Here is a 19255-nt window from a genome sequence, read left to right as displayed (position 1 = left end):
GGTCAGTATAATAATAATTGGCAAAAGACGGACTAATGTGCATTGCTACCAGCGCGAGTCCATAAGCCTTTACGCTTAGAGATACAAAAATAAGAAAAAACACAGGAACTACGGACAAAAGAAAGCAACACTAGAATGGATCACTTTTTCAAGACCTTACGACTAGTGAATAAGCACTGCAGTATTATATTAAATACACCGAATCATGACCCCTCCCCATATGGAGGAATATTTCAGACAAAATTAAATAAATATATACATCATGAAATGTGAGCATAAATAATTTAATACATCATGAAATAAATAAACACATCATGAAATGTAAGCATAAATAATTAAATGTGGCACGAAATGTACGTATGTATTTATTTCATTATTTATTTATTTCAATGACGCTACGTGCGACATGAAATAAGGCTTAAAATTAAAACTGCCACTTTCACCCATCAAAGTTGGGAGGGCGGGCTCCAGTGAGTACACAAAACACAGGAGGCTTAGTGATAGGTTGAGTATTTCTGAGAGACCTGCCTCTAGTGGGTACAGGCTACAGCAATCCAGCAATGAGCAATAGGATTCCCAAGGCAAGCAAAGCGCAGTAGCACACTATGTTGTGGCAGCGGGCGGTCAGGACAAGCAGAAAAAGTTGCACACAATTACTCCGCGACGAAGCTAATTTGATTCAAGAGGCACTGAATTCCTCGCAGGTCTCTGCAGAATCAACTCGAGAATCATCTTTTATAAATGTACCATCTATTCACTCCACTACTCCTGAGGTGCGTTCAAATTCAGCGAATAAGGCGAACGTTTGCAAACTATTTCAAACTTTTTTCCGTTAGCTTTGTGTTTGTTTGCCACGAACGTTCGCCTCTGTTCAAGGTAATTTCAGTGGTCCCGAGCTAGCTTTTTTCAGGCATCATCCTTATGCTAGCTCAGTCTGATGTTCCCGCGCCCTATGTTCCTTCCTTCCTTGCTACTGTTGGTAATTCAAGATATTACCAAAAACAGGTAAAATGACCGTTATCCCAGGAAGAAGCAGATCAGAAGTTTGTCGTAAAAACAGGAAGATTTATTACGCAGCCGGCTACGGGAACAACTCAGCGAGAAAGTTCAAAATAGTACTGGTGGGTGATTAGATTTATACAGTTTAGAGTGGGTACATTTTGCATAATGTCAGAACTGGAGCGCTGCCTCTGACTGGTGATAAGAGGCTGTGCTTCCTTCCGATTGGACCATTCAAATTCAAACCCATCCTATCTATTCAAACAGGTTCCATTCACATTAAAATTGAAATACAACAGGGGGGCTCGCCCCCTTCCCCCCCGGGGCCCAGCGGAAACTTCCCAAACGCAGAATACACAAAACTCTGTTTCCCAACACTACATGTCAGAAATTCAAATGTGTTGCTTCTTTTATTCAACAGCACAGGTAGCACTTAGGTTATTGGCACTATAGACATATATATGTCTATGATTAGCACCATATGGGGGGCTCCAACAACACACCTCCAGTGCAGCCATGTTGAATTAGGCATGAACAATCGAATCAAGTCGATGCACCCATCAGAAAACAGTCCTCGCTAAAGCCACCCTCCGAAATTTGATGGGTGACGGTTTTAATTTCAAGCCTTATTTCACGTCGGACGTCGCGTCATTGAAATAAATAAATAATTAAAAAAATAAATATGTACATTTCGTGCCACATTTAATTATTTATGCTCACATTTCATGATGTATTTATTTATTTCATGATGTATTTATTTATAAAAGGTGCTGATCGATTTAAACCGATTTTATGTTTCCACAGCTTTCAATAAAGTGTATCTTCTCATCTTATTACCTTGAGAGTAAGGTTTAAAAACGTATGTACTTGCTACTTGGGGATTCAGGGCTGGTGTTTGGTCGTTTGCCTTTTTTTTTTTTTGCTCTGTTTCTTGCCACTCTGTAAAGCTTCTTTGTGACAGTTCTCTGTAAAAAGCACTATAAAAATAAAACTATAATAAAATTTAATTATAGGTTTCATTATGTTATGTATTGGTTTCAAATATGAATTTCATTTGGTAAATGGTAAATGGACTGCATTTATATAGTGCTTTTATCCAAAGCGCTTTACAACTGATGCCTCACATTCACCAGAGCAATTAGGGGTTAGGGGTCTTGGTCAGGGACACTTCGACATGCCCAGGGCGAGGGATCGAACCGGCAACCCTCCGGCTGCCAGACAAGCGCTCTTACCTCCTGAGCTATGTCGCCCCCGAATACATAGCCACGCTATGTATTCGTTTTTATTTACTGCAATGCCATTCTATGTTAATAATTTTTAAAATACCCTAGCCACAGACCAACAGACTTTTTTTCCCCCCAGCAGTGTTCATTAAACAAATAACTGCAACCGAAAATCAATGTTTGGAATTAAAATCAGAGTGAAATTTTCTTTTCGGATTTTTGCATTAGGCTATTTTTTCAACAGATTTTCGCCTGTTTCTTTAAATATTCAAAATACACACCAAAATATTTTTTTGGAAAAAATAAAATAAAAATGAAAAACAATGAGCCTACACTAGAGCTATCATTAACACCTCCCTCCCTAAGAACTATGGAAGCACCATATATGCTGCAGAAACTCTACCCTGCAACAAATGAGCAGGTCTGATGTGGGGAATGGAAGCAACTGAAGGAATTTATTGCCAACGCAAATTTGTATTGGCAATAAAGTAATGTTCAAGTATAAGGCTTTATTTATTATTTATACCTATAAGGTGTTTTGTTGTTTTTGCTTTTTTGTGCAATATCAGAAATCATTTTAAAAAGTTGCCTGTCCTTGAAAAGTTAGTATGGTTATTACAGTGTATTCCACAGGGGAAACAAATACTAGATGCCCAAAAAAAAAATTATAATGATTGTGCAAAATGCTTTTGTAGCTAAATAAACAACAGGTAGTGTGATTTTTGTGTGTTAGGCTAGGAATTAGAGAATGTTGGCTTTTGTGTTGAGAAGAATGACTGTACAATCTTAAGGGTACCACACGTTATGATATTCTGCCTTGCTCTCCCCTCTCTTATGTGTAGGCAATATGCGTAACGTAATGTGTGCAATGTGTAACAATTTTTTACTGTATCCAGTGTTCGGAATTGAATTAGCGTTTTTGAGTTTTGTGAGTGTCAAAGAAATTGATGAAGAGTGTTATATTAGGCTATCTATTTGCTTGAAGAGATATAGAGGTATGAACAGGACTGCTCATTATCGATTTAAGAAAAATGAACATAAATGAATAGCAAAATATCAAGCCAAATAGATGATTTAAAACTCACTGAACACTAAAAGTTTAAGGCATATTACAGGCACATTGCGAAAATGCTAAAATAAGTTAAGTGATTACAGTATATATTTTCATATTGTTTCTATAGTTAGTCCCTCCAGGATTTAGCAGTTTTTTGTGATTTTTGCAAACAAAAATGCTTGATTTTGCAGCGGCTTTTCTCAAAAATTGCAATGCAATTCGCGAAGTTGTGATTTTTTATGGTAAAATCGCGGGAATTGGCAAAAATTGCCTTTTTTTTTACTACTGCCTCATGAAGAAAGAGTCACATGTAATCACTTCCGATGATAATAAGCATACTGTACATCACAGAAATAGCTGGAAATATTTTAGTTCTCACCTTTATTTTCTGAACGTAAAGAACTCCTGGGCTCAAAGTTACAAAAAAATTCCTGAGTCATAAAAGTGACGCAGCTTTACAAAACAGACAGTCTGTGACTGCAATATAGAATACATAGGCTTTATGGGAAATGTGGTCTTATTTCCCATATATCCCATCACTTCCTGTTTTGCCATTTGTTTTGATGATGAGAGGAGAGGTTGAAGAGACTTGCTAACTGGAGTTATTTTAATACAAAGTTTCCAAACTGACTTTTGGAGTAAACCAAGTTGTATGCAGTGATGAACGGTCTTTCCCAGCGGAGCAACAAGTAACGTTACACAGGTCGAGCTACATTATGCTGGATAGCAGCGTTGATAACAGAGATTGTCTGTCGATCATATCTCTGTTGTTATGTATTATTAGAATTGTATCTTGTATCATAGGAAAGCCTGTTCATTTCCATTTACAATGATGTCCCATTTGCAAGGATTGTGCATTTGTGGGATGAGCAGCACAGCTGATTATGTGGGTGGGGTCCCAAGTGAAATGTGGAAAATTTCCCCGTCAATGTCAAACAGTGTATTCTCCTGTTGGTATTGACTCTATTGTTTTGAGTTGTTTGGGGGATTGGATGATTGAACTCTCTGTCAGTAACAAGGAACAAACATATTGACAATTTTACGCTTTATTCATTGAACAAACAGTCAGGAACCTCAGTAGTGGGTGGAAGAACCATACGAAGCCACAACAGCCTGGCACCTCCTCTTCATGCTGGTCACAAGCCTGGTCACGCATTGCTGTGGGATGGCAGGATTCATCGCAGGTCAGCCAACGTGGTTGCATTGGTCACTCTAGCACGTACAGCATGCCTGAGCTGATCCCACAAGTGTTCAATTGGGTTGAGGTCTGGGCTGTTGGAAGGCCATTCCATTCAACCACGTTTGACATTGGCAGGGAAATTTGCCACATTTCACTTGGAACCCCACCCACATAATCAGCTGTGCTGCTCATCCCACAAATGCATGATCCTTACAAATTGGACATCATTATAAAAGGAAATGAACAGGCTTTCCAATGATAAGATACAAAGCTAATAATACAGTAAGAACAGAGATATGATCGACCAAACACAAATTTCCAAACTTTTTTGAGGAGTTTATCTACACGTTGGGTGTGATGGCCATTAGGGGCCATGTGGTGGGGTATGTAGCATCGGCACTGTCAATATCTGGAGCTCGCATCAACGGAGCACGGGTCTGTTGAAGTTGGCAATGCTGTTTAGGGGCCGCTATGGGCCATGTAATACATTTGTAGTGCGTAGTTCCATAGTATAAGTATTTATAGGCATGCTAGACTTCTTTTGGCAATGGGATTGGGTTTCTTCATTGAGTGCTTATCCTTATCGTTAGGACACAAGTATCTTGTGTTTTATTATAAATAAAGTAGCCAATCAACTCTGCAACATCTGAACAAAGTGATGCACCAAGCTGTAAAATTGTGAGGAGGACCAACTGAAATGCAGGCTTTTGTAATGTCATTGGAACTTTGGGTGCATGTTATTCATCCCACTGTGGAACTGCTTTACCTATAGTGTTTGTGTTTTTTTTGTTGTTTTAATGATATTATTAAAAATCTTTTCCCCAAATATCTAGGTTTGAATGCATTTATCTGCAAGTTATCTATGGTAGAACAATAGCCTACAACTAAAGGTTTAACTTGTTTAACAGATTTTCAGGTTATTTTAGGTGTATAATGTCATAAAGGCTAATACGGAGCAGATTACACGAATTGCAAAACTGAGTGCATAAACTGCAAAACCGAGAGTATGGATTTCCATGTTAAATTTTTAATTCTCCCACCTAGGGTGCCCAGGGGAGTTCCGTATGCTACAATATAATCAAATAAAAATTGCTAACTTATCAGAAAATAACAGTTGTTTGCCTTAATACGATTTAAAAAATTAGCCGGTTCCCTCTTCCCTGTAATCACTCTCATCGAAGGGAAACACATCATTGTCTGCGCAGGCTTTTTGGGTGAGAATGACCCCCCCCCCCCCCCCCGCAACATAAACCAATATTTAGTGGCATTAGTACAATAAAAGTAATATACTTTAAGCATTTACTCATGTACTGCCACCGCTGCAACCATTGACTAAGTCTTGCTCACAAGGGGAACCTGGTTGTGAAGAATTTGTAACATTTACCTACAATAATGTGACCTACAATAAGGTCACATGAACTCGCATTAAATAATGTAGTTATTAACATGAATTAATGAATACATAAATTGGGCATAAAATCTAGTTAATAGTTAAATACATCAACTAATGTATTAGTTACATGATTATTTATACATCAAAACAAGATAAACTTATAAAGCCGCAAGCGGCGTTGGGAGGGGTCCAAGCACTGGCATTATCGCCGCCCCATATGGAGCAATTTTAAAATGGCTTTGTCCTCATGATCATATACCTTCACCCAAACATATCTACTTTATATCATGATGATTGTATAAAATATTGATGACTTATGGCCAATTTTGTGCTAAGAGACGCTGGCGGATGACTTAGTTGCGTCGCCATGGATGTGTCCTGGCCGCTTCCCGTAAAGGCCTTTACTATGTTGTAACACTTAGATGGCATGTCGTAATAGTTAGATGGCCCGGTGTGTATGTACAGCTGCAGAGGTTCCATGCCGCAACTAAAAAAGGTGTCACACTAGTGTTGTTACGATACCAAAATTGACTTTGATACCAATACCAGGTTTAGTATCACGATAATTGATACTGAAACGATACTGATTCAATACTCGGTACCTAACGATACTGAAATTACCTTAATAGATCAGAAACGTAATGTCCACAAGGGTTGACCTCATTTTCGAATTCACGGTTTATTAAAAACCTGGTTTATTAACAACCTTTAAGTTGAAGCCTGTTCAACATATCAACAAGCATAGGACTATAGTGTTACAACACTAAACAATAGAAAACTATATTAAATATATTTCAAAAATTATTTTATTAAAAATTAAACAATTGTAAAGTAAATTATCTTTAAACAGGTCTTTCACTTTAAAATATATCTAAAAACAGCATATTTCAATAACAATACAGCATCTTCCTATAATAAAATATTTACAAATTAGAACAGCTATTGCTACTGAAGTGAACTGAGTCTAAGCTTGTGCTGTATCAATCACGAAGAATGTTATTTGCCAACCTTAGTTGCTACTGCCATCTGGCGAAGATTCTGACAAATTACACTTTTCATCCTCTCAATCGGTAATGCGGGAGACACATGTCCCTGGCTTTTACATTTGACGCAAAATTACCGAACGTCGGAAAATTCTAATATGGAACAGTTTCTTTTTTTTTTTTTTTTTTTTTTTTTTTAAGTACCGAAAAAGTGCTGAAGTTTCGGTATACCGTGCAACATTACGTCAGACACATTCCAATCCATTGCTCAGCTTAGCAGAGAATGCACATTTCAGAGCAGCTCAGAGACAGATAGAATAATAATACACATTTCAAATAATAGATAGGACATTGAGAAAAAAACGAAACAAGACGAAATATCAACTCTCGACCTGCGTGCTGCTCGCAGAATAGCCTACCGTATTATTTATTTATACTCTGGCATATAAGAAAATTTTCGGTTACGCTGACCGATAAAACGCTATTCCAAAAGCGAAATCAGACATGTTATACATCGTTAGAAAGTTTATACTCTCACCTACTGAATAAATGAATTGTCAATCAAGCCAAATTGTACTAAAAAGGGCGACAACGCCGTAAGCAACAGGTGTGGTATTACGCGCAGCTATTTTTGAAGGTAGCCGACCCAGGCGTCACATATGCGCGTATATTTCACAAACGGATTGTCCAAGACAATATATGACCACTCATTCGCAAAAGGGACATCTCTACGCGTAAAACTGAGGGTAAGATTGTATATTTATTAAATGCGTAGTCCCAGATATTGACTGTAGAATGACATGGTATAATTAAAAAAAAAAAGATTTGTCTCGTTCATTTCATTATTCAGTGAGCAGCGTTTTCACTGCTGTATTGGCATATTTTAGGGCTAATGTCGGGTTTATCTTGTTGCTACGGAATATTACATTACAGGCATTTGGCAGACGCTCTTATCCAGAGCGACGTACAACAAAGTGTATAACCATAACAAGGAACAAGTGTGTCAAAAACCCTAGAGAGAAGTACCGTTCCAAGTGCAGGGAACATCTGCATAGTTCAACTTGGACCCTGTAGGTTAAACTGATTAACACTAACACAAACAAGAACAGTAACAACGCAGTCTATGCAAAAATTCAAGCAATAGTTAAGACGAGTGCATTAAGTCACCTACGAAACAGCAACCTAGTTACCACCCTAAGCTTACAGTCAATTTAGAGATTAAATTGAGAATACGATTTCTCTCAGCATAATGACGGATTCAAAGACTAAATGAACTCACCCGATATTGTCTTCAAATTGATCCATGCCAAAGAAAAGTAATGATTCATCCTCTCAAAGCTTTTACTAACAAACTTGTAGTAGCAAAAAATATCAACTCGCCATCCATGCTAACTGCTTCCTACGCTCAGAGTACCGTATTATTTATTTAGACATTGGCAGAGTACAGTATAAATTGCGTCTTTTGTTTATATTCAATATTAGTAATTGCAGCGAGAAACTGCAGCTGTAGACACAAGATAGTGTGTTATGTTATGGTAGCAACGGAACGAAGCGGACTACATATGTATTACCGTCATTGTTTTATTATACCAGCGTGTTTACGCGCATTTGTTGGGAAACAGACAGTTTTGTGTATTCTGCGTTTGGGAAGTTTCCGCTGGGCCCCGGGGGGGGAAGGGGGTGAGCCCCCTGTTGTATTCAATTTCAATGTGAATGGTACCTGTTTGAATAGGTAGGATGGATTTGAATTTGAATGGTCCAATCGGAAGGAAGCACAGCCTCTATCACCAATCAGAGGCAGTGCTCCCTTTCAACAATATAATTCCACAATATGCAAATACCAGTCTACTGGAAACTGTATAAATCTGATCACCCACCAATACTACTTTGAACTTCCTTGCTGAGTTGTTCCCGTAGCCGGCTGCGTATTAAACCTTCCTGTTTTTACTACAAACTTTTGATCTGCTTCTTCCTGGGCTAACGGTCATTTTACCTGTTTTTGGGAACATCTTAATTCCCCTACAAATTGGCGCTGCGAGCAGGGTGGATTCGATTCCTGACCTCCGTGGGTTCCCCGACCGATGCAAGAGGAGTGAGTACTTTGTTCTACCACCATATAATTAGGCGATTGGAAGGCAAACTTGCGGAGGTCTGGAACGCTCCACCCAGTGGTATGTAACCTATACTGTAACTTGACCGGTGTAGAAGCAATTAATTGTTTGTAGTTAAAAGCTGTGTCTTTTTGTGTCTATTGTGATGTTATGTTTTAACTGATTTTGTATCAGGTAATGTTTGTAAGTACCAGCGCTGTTTATGTTTTGGAATATAGCTATATTGTGACAGGGTGAGGTTCATCCTAACCTGAGGAGAGTGAGTTTTCACGCCAAAAAGGTGAATACGTGGTTGCGTAGCTGCGGCAGGCTGAGTTTTTGGCCCGCGGCCCAGAGTGACTAATTATTTTCACGTCTGGTTATTCGGTCGTGTGGACCGATGAAGCGTATATCGTGTCTGTGTTTTCATGTCCCGGGGAGAGTTCAGTATTTGCGCCCCGGCTCAGAGTTAAAGACAAGGGAGTGTCTCTAACTTGAGTATCTGTGAGTATGTTACCGCGGCACGTTGACATTTCAACCCGCAGTCCAAGGTGACAAACTATTTTCATATCTTGGGTAGTAGGTTTAGAAATACCTACGAAGCGTACTCTTGTCTGTGTTTTTATGTCCCGAAGAGAATTGAGTTTTTGCGCCTCGGCCTAGAGTGAGAGACAAGGGAGTAGTCTCTCACTTAGGTTTTTGTGAGTTTGTGCTGAGGCAGGCTGAGTTTTTGGCCCTCAGTCCAGGGGACGAAGATCCGAACCGTACCTGGAGTATTAGGTGAGTGGGCTATTATAGCCGCTTTTCCTAAGAAGCTTACTCGTGTCCGACGTGAATCACGTCATTGTTGTGTTCGATTCCGTTTTGGGTCATTATTGTTGTTTGACATTGTTCTGAGTCTTTATTGTTTCGTGTTTGTATTGTTCTTGATAGTTTGTTAAGTGTTGGCCAGTAACGCGCATTTATAATTATATATTATTTATATCTAGATAGAGACTGATATGAAGTGTACACAATATATGTGACAGAATATATTACCTAAGTAATATAATAGAATCATAGATAGTATTATAAACTGATTGAGGTTCCGGTCTAATAGCCTAAGGACTGCGGACCCTATATAAGCCTGAAATAATGGAGTAAGGTTAATAATGACTAATCTACAGATCTCCTAAGAGTTTTTCAATTGTGGGGACTAAAAATGGTGAAAGACAGGTTAAGTGAAGAAGGTTAGGAAGGCTGCTATGTGTTCTCTGCTAGGGAAAAAGGGCCTTTAGAGATACGCTGCTATCTTATGGTAATTCAGGGAATGAATTGAGTAGAGACAGTGGTGATTTCCTGACCATGGTAATTGATGGTAGTCTTCCCATTTTTTAGAAACAAAGCATTGTGGAGAAATGATTACGCTTTAAGAGACTGTAGTGATCTATTGGGCATGGGCTGCATATATATATATATTTTTAAAAATATCATAAGGATGTGGACACCATAAGCCCCTAAATATTCTTCATTTATGAGCCCAAGATAAGGGAGTAAAAATAAATAAATAAATAAATAAGATATCATCCTATAGGGCTATCAGCCCTACATATATTTATAAATATTATACAACATTAAAATGTAACTGTGGGTGATCTGTGGGGTTACCAAGGGCAACCGAGGCCGTGTAAATACACCAGAGATGGAGGAACTAGAATGTAGCATTGGAAGGTTTGAGTACGTGTAAAAGATGGAAATAAAATACGGAAGTATTGAACAGAAGAGAAGGGTTTTGGTGCAAGGTAGTATACTGCCTTTACTGCAGTACTGTGGGAGACGCTGAGGACCTTGCTCAAACATGGCAGGAAGTTAGGCACTGGAAAGCCAGTGAGATTTACAGGGAAACTGCAAGTAGGGATTTGGCGGAAGTGTGTTCGAAAGTACTCGTATGTGGAGAATTGAGGAAGGATTTTAAATGACTGGTGATATTTGAGCTTGTGGGTGAATAGGAGATTCCTGACTAGTGCAGGAACCCCCAATACAAAATGGGGGATTGGTACAAGAAACCAACTAATCAATTCAAATGGACTAATCATTTGTTTTGAGTGAATATTGCAGGCTTGTGTCCCAAGTGTCTTTCACAGGATCACAGAACTGGACCTGACCCGGCTGAGGACAAAGCAACATTCCTGGTTGAACCTGGATCCTCGTGAAAAACATAATGGGACGACATTTTATCCAAATTTGGTCTGGACCACACAGGCTCATGATTCCATCAGCTGCTTCCAGTGACTGGAACTCTGGTGTGGTCCTACATCACATAGTTAGGAAAATACAAGGGTGAGACCCAACATGGGGCACAATAATCCCCGTCTACCCTTATAGCCCCTGGGGGCTATCTATCTCTCCATTCAGACACATATTTCCAGGACAAGATGTGCACCAACACGGCAGGCGGAAGTTGAACCTGGATGATGGCCCCACAAAAGACATTTTTAATGTTGTACATTTTTGGTGTCCTGTTTTAATGTTGTACATTTTTGGTGTTTTGTTGTAATGTTGTATAGTATATAGTGAAAGGTAGCCACTGGGTCCATAGCGAATGGCACAATATTGGTGACAAACGGAGGACTACTTCCTAACCAAACTAAACAATGCCTAACATTTCCTACTGCACTAATCGAACTGACACCTCTACCACTATCTCTATTCTAATCACTCCTGATGTCACCAGTAAACACCTCTGCTCCAGCACTTCATAGCTGGGTGTTAAACCCTGATAACAAATGCAGATAAAAGGCAGCAAATGTGGCCCAGTGGCTAGAAGGTGGTATTTGTGTGTATTGTCACATTGTAAGTAGAGGTGCCTGTATCTGGTAATAGGCCTTGTACACGACGCTTGTAGAATTCTTTCCTTTGTTTTCTTTAACATTATGCAGCCGGCCTTACCCATATCAATGGGTTCTCATATCATGCTTACTACACTTTTAGAATATTGGTCAACCTCTCTTAATGTCTGCCCAGTGCCGGCCAGCAGCAGATGGGCTTCCCCTTTGTGAGCCGGGTTCTGCTTAAGGTTTCTTCATATTAAAATCTGGAAGTTTTTCCTTGCCACGGTTGCCATAGGCGTGCCACAAGGGGATTTTAGGCCTGGGTTCTATATGTGGGAGGTGTAACTGACCAATTGACAATACTGTTCTGATTTCCTGTAAGCAAGTTGACCTCGCCATATGCTTTATGTTGGGTCAAAAAGGAGGGACTGTTGGGAAACAGACAGTTTTGTGTATTCTGCGTTTGGGAAGTTTCCGCTGGGCCCCAGGGGGGAAGGGGGTGAGCCCCCCTGTTGTATTCAATTTCAATGTGAATGGTACCTGTTTGAAATCTGATCACCCACCAATACTATTTTGAACTTCCTTGCTGAGTTGTTCCCGTAGCCGGCTGCGTAATAAATCTTCCTGTTTTTACTACAAACTTTTGATCTGCTTCTTCCTGGGCTAACAGTCATTTTACCTGTTTTTGGGAACATCTTGATTCCCCTACACACAGAAACTCAGAACCTATAAATACAATGGTTTAGCTATTTCTCAGCATAATGACAGATTCAAAGATTAAACGAACTCACCCGATACTGTGTTCAAATGGGTCCATGCTCAAGAAAAGTAATGATTCATCCTCTCAAAAAGCTTTTACTAACAAACTTTTGGTAGCCTAGCATGCACTCTGGGTGGCACTGTCTTCCATTACTTTCCCGACGTTCAGACCCTCCCCTCACTGATAAAAACTAGACCCTACGGTGTCGGATTACTTGCGTCGCCATGGATGTCGCTTGCCGTAAAGAAGTTTACTAGATGTCGTAACACTTAGATTTGGAGCTCCAGCTCTTCCGCACCTCAACTAATAAAAAAGTCCAAATGGCGGGCAAACAATATGGCGGACATAGGTGCTCCAAAAAGCACAGTTGTAGAGCACATTCAGATGCATTGGTCGATGAAGTTTGGTGTTGATCTGACTTATGGTGTAGGAGTTATGGTCTTTTAAAGTATGACCCTTTGTTATAGCGCCACCATCTGGCCGACATAGGTGATTTGTAGTGACCGAGTAGTGGGGGGCCATAGGAACCCACCTACCAAATTTGGTTGGTCTGCAACTTATGGTTGCTGAGCCTCAGACATTTTAGCGGAGAAAAATAATAAGAATAATAATAATCCTAACAGATACAATAGGGTTCCACCAGCTTCGCTGCTTGGACCGCTAATTAGGTAACCATTAACCTCTTAGCACAAAGCCCCAAGTGGTCGGCACGCCGGCGTGCCGAGATTACTAAACTCAGACATTCGGTGCTACTGCAAACAAAGTAAGAGTTAAAAACAGAAACAAGTTGTTTTAGTTTCATTAGTAGACGATACACGACAACGATGCCGAATACAGAGTTTCGCAGTGCCACCATTGTCTCTAACATGCACCCCCTCCCTGCAGTCTCATCTAGAAAACACCCCCCACCCTTGACATAATGGACAATACTGTCTATCTTGGAATTCATAAAAATATTCTTTCACCACTAAAAAATCGTATTCCGTCATAGCAACAAGATAAACCCGACAATAGCCCTAAGATATGCCTATGCTGCAGTGAAAACGCTGCTCACTGAATAACAAAATAAACAAGAAAAAGTTTTTAAAAATGATACCATGTCATTCTACAGTCAATATCTGGGACTAAATATTGAATAAATATACCACCTTACCATTGGTTTTACGCATAGAGATGTCCCTTTTGAGTGCCCATACATTGTCTTGGACAATCCGTTTGGGAAATATACGCGCATGTGTGATGCCTGGGTACCTTCTAAAATAGCTGTGCGTAATACCACACCTGTTGTTTACGGCGTCGTCGCCCTTTTTAGTAGTCTGGCTTGATTGACAATTCATTTATTCAGTAGGTGAGAGTATAAGCTTAACGATGTATAACATGTCTAATTCTGCTTTTGGAATAGCGTTTTATAGGTCAGCGTAACAGAAATTATTCTTAGCATCGCATTCAATTACACATTCACACTGTAGTAGCAGTAAAACAAAGACGCTGCTAACAAAAATGTTGTCAACAATTTTTCGTAAATTCTTGGAAAATACTATTATTATTGAGGACTTCTGGACATAGCTAAGCCATATGTTTGCTGATAGACCTAGCTGAAATCGTTTTCTGGAGAAAAACAGAAGCGAATAGAACAGTATCACTGATACTGTCTCTGTCTTCGACAGAACATCGATGAGATTTCATCATTGCTATGTAAGTATTACTGCTCAAAATATTTCGGTTATATACGTTATTTTTGCAATTGAGTGTCTTTAAATAGGTTAGTGGTGTTATATAATGTGGATATTTCACACTAATGTAAGCGTTGGATGGTACTGTAATATTTTTTGTGAAGCATGCAACAGTGATGACATGAGAGTTGGAACATTGCCAAAACGTGGTGGACGGTTGAAAATTGTTGTCATGTCGTCCCATCCCCATACAAGAAAACATACGAGAGTACAGAGTATAGAAATACACACAAGAGTTAATTACACATTTAGGTACTGTACCGCATTGTGACAATATTTTTGCATTATTTTTAAAATCTGATAGCAATGTTTCATCTTAAACCTTCATAAGGGGCTCATTTATATGCTTTATAATGGACAAAAAGCATTTTATTTAATTTTGGAGAGATTTTGGATGTTTCTGGACCCCTAGATATTTTAGACCACTGTACTGATTGAAAGCTTGTAATTCCGACTTGAAAATGATGCAACAGTGATTTTCTATCAGTCAAAACAGTTCATTTGTAGTGAAATACGTGAATATGTTGTGATTCACAGCAATGCATAATTTAGACATTTTGGATAGATTTGGAGATGCTGGGTACACTGCTTAGTTTTTGCTTCATACATCTGTAGGGGTTCTACATATCCACCCTTAGATTTTATGAACTTGTGGTCAAGAACTTTTTGATCCAGCACATGTATAGTTTAACCTGCTGTATATATGCAATCTCTCAGTATTTCATTGCAAACTAAAAAAGTCCAAAATTATGAATATAAACTAATCTGCATTAGTATTGTAAATTGTACAAATGTCTTGCTTCATTTAAGCCAATTTTCAAGTCTCTGTGATGTTCACATCTGGAGTTATAAAGCTTTAAATAGGGTACCCCCTAAATGGGCAAGGATTGGCAAGATTCGTCATGTGCGCCAAGGGGTTAATAAATACATAACTTTTACTTAAAAAATACTTTTTTATCCCAATGTGAACTGGTGTTAACTAATGTAGTTGTTAACATTAACAAATGATGTATAAATACATAAACAAAGCAGTACAGGTTAACTTTTCAGTAGTTAACAACTACATTAGTAACTGTAACACTAATTCATGTAACCTTATTTTAAAGTGTTCCCAACTAATTTCAGCTGTTCATGTAGAACAAGTCAAGGGTGTTAGTTGTCTAATGAAAGCAAACAAAAAACAACATAATGGCTTTATTTTTTCCAAATAAAAATGTTGCATCCAAATCAGAGCTAAGCATTCCTCTAAAGATGGCGAGTTACCCCGAAATGCCCCACAGTGTGACATCAACTACAATTAATCTATAGACATCAATGTAGTATAATGGAAGGCCTCCTTATGAGTAAAAATGATTTTGCTGCCCCCTACTCGCAGGTATTTCCCACTAGCCATCAGAACCTCTGCAATAGAGAACTGGTCAAATGAAACTAAACCACTGTATAATACAAGGAGAGAAGGAATATAAAAATCCGGTTATTAATAAGACAGATAAAAAATGTAAGATTAGGAAGACTAAAAAAGTATGAGGGCACTAAGTAAAAGCAATGCTAAAAAGGTACGTTTTCCAAAAAAAAAAAAAGCATAAAAAATTTCCAGATGCAGAATCCCGTCGACCAGGGGTGTTAAACAGAATCCCAAGGGGGTCACACAGTGTCCATGGGTTTTTGTGTTTTCTTTTCAATCAACTGCCAATTAAGCCCTATAGAACAAGGTGTGTGGGTTCCTTACCCAATCAATAGCCGCGTTTCGACCAAAAGTACTTTCAGTCCCAGGAACTACTTTAAGGAACTAAAAGGTTCCTTCAGCCCATGGTTGTCTGCGTTTCCACCGCGGTCTAAAGTCCCGCGAAGATTAGGCAAATTATCCCACTGACGTATGAAAAAGCGACGTTGTCGTCCGTCCATCTGTCCTATGATTTCTTCTGTAACCCCATACTACCACCGAAGTAGCCTACATTATTTTCTAATAACCGAGACAGCCCGGAGGGGTTTATTCCACTTATATACAATGGGCTACCAACAATGACCGTATATGGTTACTTTTGTATTTATTGATTTTTATCGATTTAATCGCCTGGAATTGAAATATTCTTCTGCAGCCATTTGGGCATATTTTACCGTTGTCAAGCAAAAATGTCGCTGGTAGTTGAACTTGGCAACAAATAGTATATAACAGGCCAATAGTCAGATTGTAACTGTTTTATATATCCTCTCAAACACATTCATTATGTTTTTATGCGAACATTCGCTTTCATGCCTTGACATCCGAAGCGACAGAATGCATTCACATTTATATGTATAACTGGCAACAACAGCAGAAAACATGCACACGTTGTAAACAATTTGCTGTTTGATTACTTTCTCATCGTCAATTCCATATAGGCTAATCGCAAAATGACAAGAATAGAACGAAAACTCGGGACTTGCGTGAAAATTTAAATTAGTAGTGGTAGCCTACAACCACCGTTTGTTTTCCTTCGAAGTTACTGCTAGCCGAGCAGCGAAGTGTGCCCTCCAGATGCAAACCATGCACCATAAATTAGTCCATAGTCTTCCTGGTCTTTTTGTGGAATTGAAGAATGGCAGAGTAAAATTACGGCAGTCTGAAAAAGCTAAAGGGACGATTACTAGAATTAACCTGTTATTTTACCCTGACAAAAAGTGCGGAAGATGATTTCCAGTTTGCTTTTACTGTATCACCAATGTAAATTACGCAGAACTACTGCATACCTCACATAACTGTATCAAACGTTTTGAGTCAATTACAACGGGCTAACAAAGAAAGTCCGAAAGAAAATATTCAGCAACCGAATTAATCCGTTTGAATGTTTTGGTACGTAATAGGCTATGCTGTCCCAGCACGAATGCTTTTTATTTTTAAAAATTATAAAACTAATACTAAAGCAAGAAAAGAACAGAAGAACACACGTTATAATTCCAAGACGTTGGCAGGCTATAACCAAAACTAGGCTCCTCCGCCGCATAACATACAAGTTTGATTTGAAGTTATGATGAAAATAAACTGGTTTGCGGCTGCATATTTTTAAACATGGCGCCTGAAAATAAACACAAAAAAATGCTGCGAGTACTCGACCAATAAGAAATGTTCAGCGCTGCAAGCTCCACCCAAAAGGTTCCTGTACTTTCGGAAAGTACTACCCCCCGAGCAGGAACTTTTTGGGGGGTAACTAAATTTAGACCCTAGTTCCTGCGGTGAAAACGCGGCTAATGACTTAAATAAAATACAGAGAACACACCAAAAACCAGCAGACACCGTAGCCCTCCAGAACAGGAATTTGACAACCGTGCTGTAGACCCTTCACTTCTCTTAGCCCTAACCCTTGGACCAGTTAGGAGGCCGGTACCACAGGAACTAAGTGATCTGCTGGGCACATGCCTTAAAAGCATATTTCATAAAACAGCTAATATACTTACCTGAACAAGCCTGAGCATGTTCAAGAACTGTATTTTTCACTCACCCTGTGTCTGGATTGGATTGAAGAAGGGGAACTTTTCTTGGTACAGGCTTTCAAAGGCAGAGTTTCTGAGGGCTGAGACTGGCAAGGGCTGCAGGTCTAGCAGCTCTGTGGGCGGTGGGTACTTTTCTGGCAGGATTAGGTGACGGAACGACACAGGCAGCTGGGTCTCACAGGCTGAAAAAAATAAAAAGGTTATCCCATCCTGTTTCTGTACATATACCTTCATGGTCTGTGTGGAAAACATTACATTTTAACGGATGGGATACTTGCTCATCACCGATGAAACTTGAGACCATATATACAAATATCAGCTTTCCATTCCTCAGAGCAAGGTAAAACGCCTTACGTAAGAGTTTAAATGATCAACAATGTAGAATGTTTGGATGTCTGAACAGAATATAGCCTAACATTAATACAGGATACATGGGCAGACTAATACATTTCTGGTGAAAGAAAAAGGAATTGTTGCATTTCTGAAAAAACTATGAGAAATAAAGATTACGAGATTCATCAATTAATTTTTGTTTCTCATAAGAAACTATGAGAAACAAAGATGCATCTGAAATTGCTTTATTTGGAAAACTGATGATTCTGTACATTCATCAAGGAGAATTACAGTCTTGGATTCACTTAAAACTGCAGTTGGTAATTTTTTTTTTTTTGAACTGCACCAATCCCTTTTCCAGCAAAACACCCTCACAACATGATGCTGCCAGCCCCATGCTTCACAGTTGGCCTGGCGTTCTTCAGATTAAAAGCCTCACCCTTTTCCCTCCATACATAGCACTGATCATTATGGTCAAACAGTTCAATTTTTGTTTCATATGACCAGAGAACATTCTTCCAAAAGGCTAGGTCTTCATCTTGGTGATCACCTGCAAACTTCATTTCGGCTTTTTTATGCCGGTCTTGGAGTAGGGGCTTCTTCCTTACAGTACAGCCTCAGGCCACAGCGATGTAGGATTCTCTTAATGGTAGACGTAGATACTTTGGTACCTGATGCCTCCAACTCCTTCACCAGTTCCTTTGTTGCCGTCTCGGGGTTCAGTTGAATCTTTCGGACCAAAGTTTGTTCAGCCCTGGGAGTTAATATGTGCCTCCTTCCTGAACGATGCAATATCTGTGTGGTCCCAAGGTTTTTATATTTGCATACAATTGTTTGTAGATACTCGTGGTACCTTCAGTTGTTTGACAATTGCTCCTAAGGAGGAACCAGACTTGTGGAGGTCCACAATTTTTTTTCTGAGATCTTGGCTGATTTGCTTGGATATTCCCATGGTATCAAGGGCAAAAAGACTGTGGCTCTAAAGGTAGGCCCGTAAATACAGCCACAGGTGCCAGTTAACTCCCCATTAACTCTTAATTATGGCAATGGGCCAATCAGAAGCTTCTAAAAAGTCATGAAATCAATTTCTGGACTCTTCTAGACTATCTAAAGAGACAGTCAACTTGGTGTATTGTAAACTTTTGACCCACTGGAAATCTGATAGTTAATGAAAGCTGAAATAAATCAGTCTTGAATCGATTGTTTTAAAATTCCCTCTGATGTGA

General features: G+C 39.2%; 1 protein-coding gene across 1 annotated transcript in view; it reads right to left on the bottom strand.

The window, feature by feature from the left end:
* The window catches only part of snrnp200 (small nuclear ribonucleoprotein 200 (U5)), a 209745-nt gene that overhangs the window by 84239 nt on the left and 106251 nt on the right, over positions 1 to 19255 (bottom strand). The window contains exon 30 of the mRNA XM_064341033.1: positions 17705 to 17878. Within this exon, the coding sequence (XP_064197103.1) occupies positions 17705 to 17878 (174 nt within the window). The remainder of the gene's footprint in view (positions 1 to 17704; positions 17879 to 19255) is intronic.

The sequence above is a fragment of the Anguilla rostrata genome, chromosome 6, assembly GCF_018555375.3.
Source record: "Anguilla rostrata isolate EN2019 chromosome 6, ASM1855537v3, whole genome shotgun sequence".
Lineage (NCBI taxonomy): Eukaryota > Metazoa > Chordata > Actinopteri > Anguilliformes > Anguillidae > Anguilla > Anguilla rostrata.
Note: the sequence above shows the minus strand (reverse complement) of the source record. Positions and strands in the feature narration are given on the sequence as shown.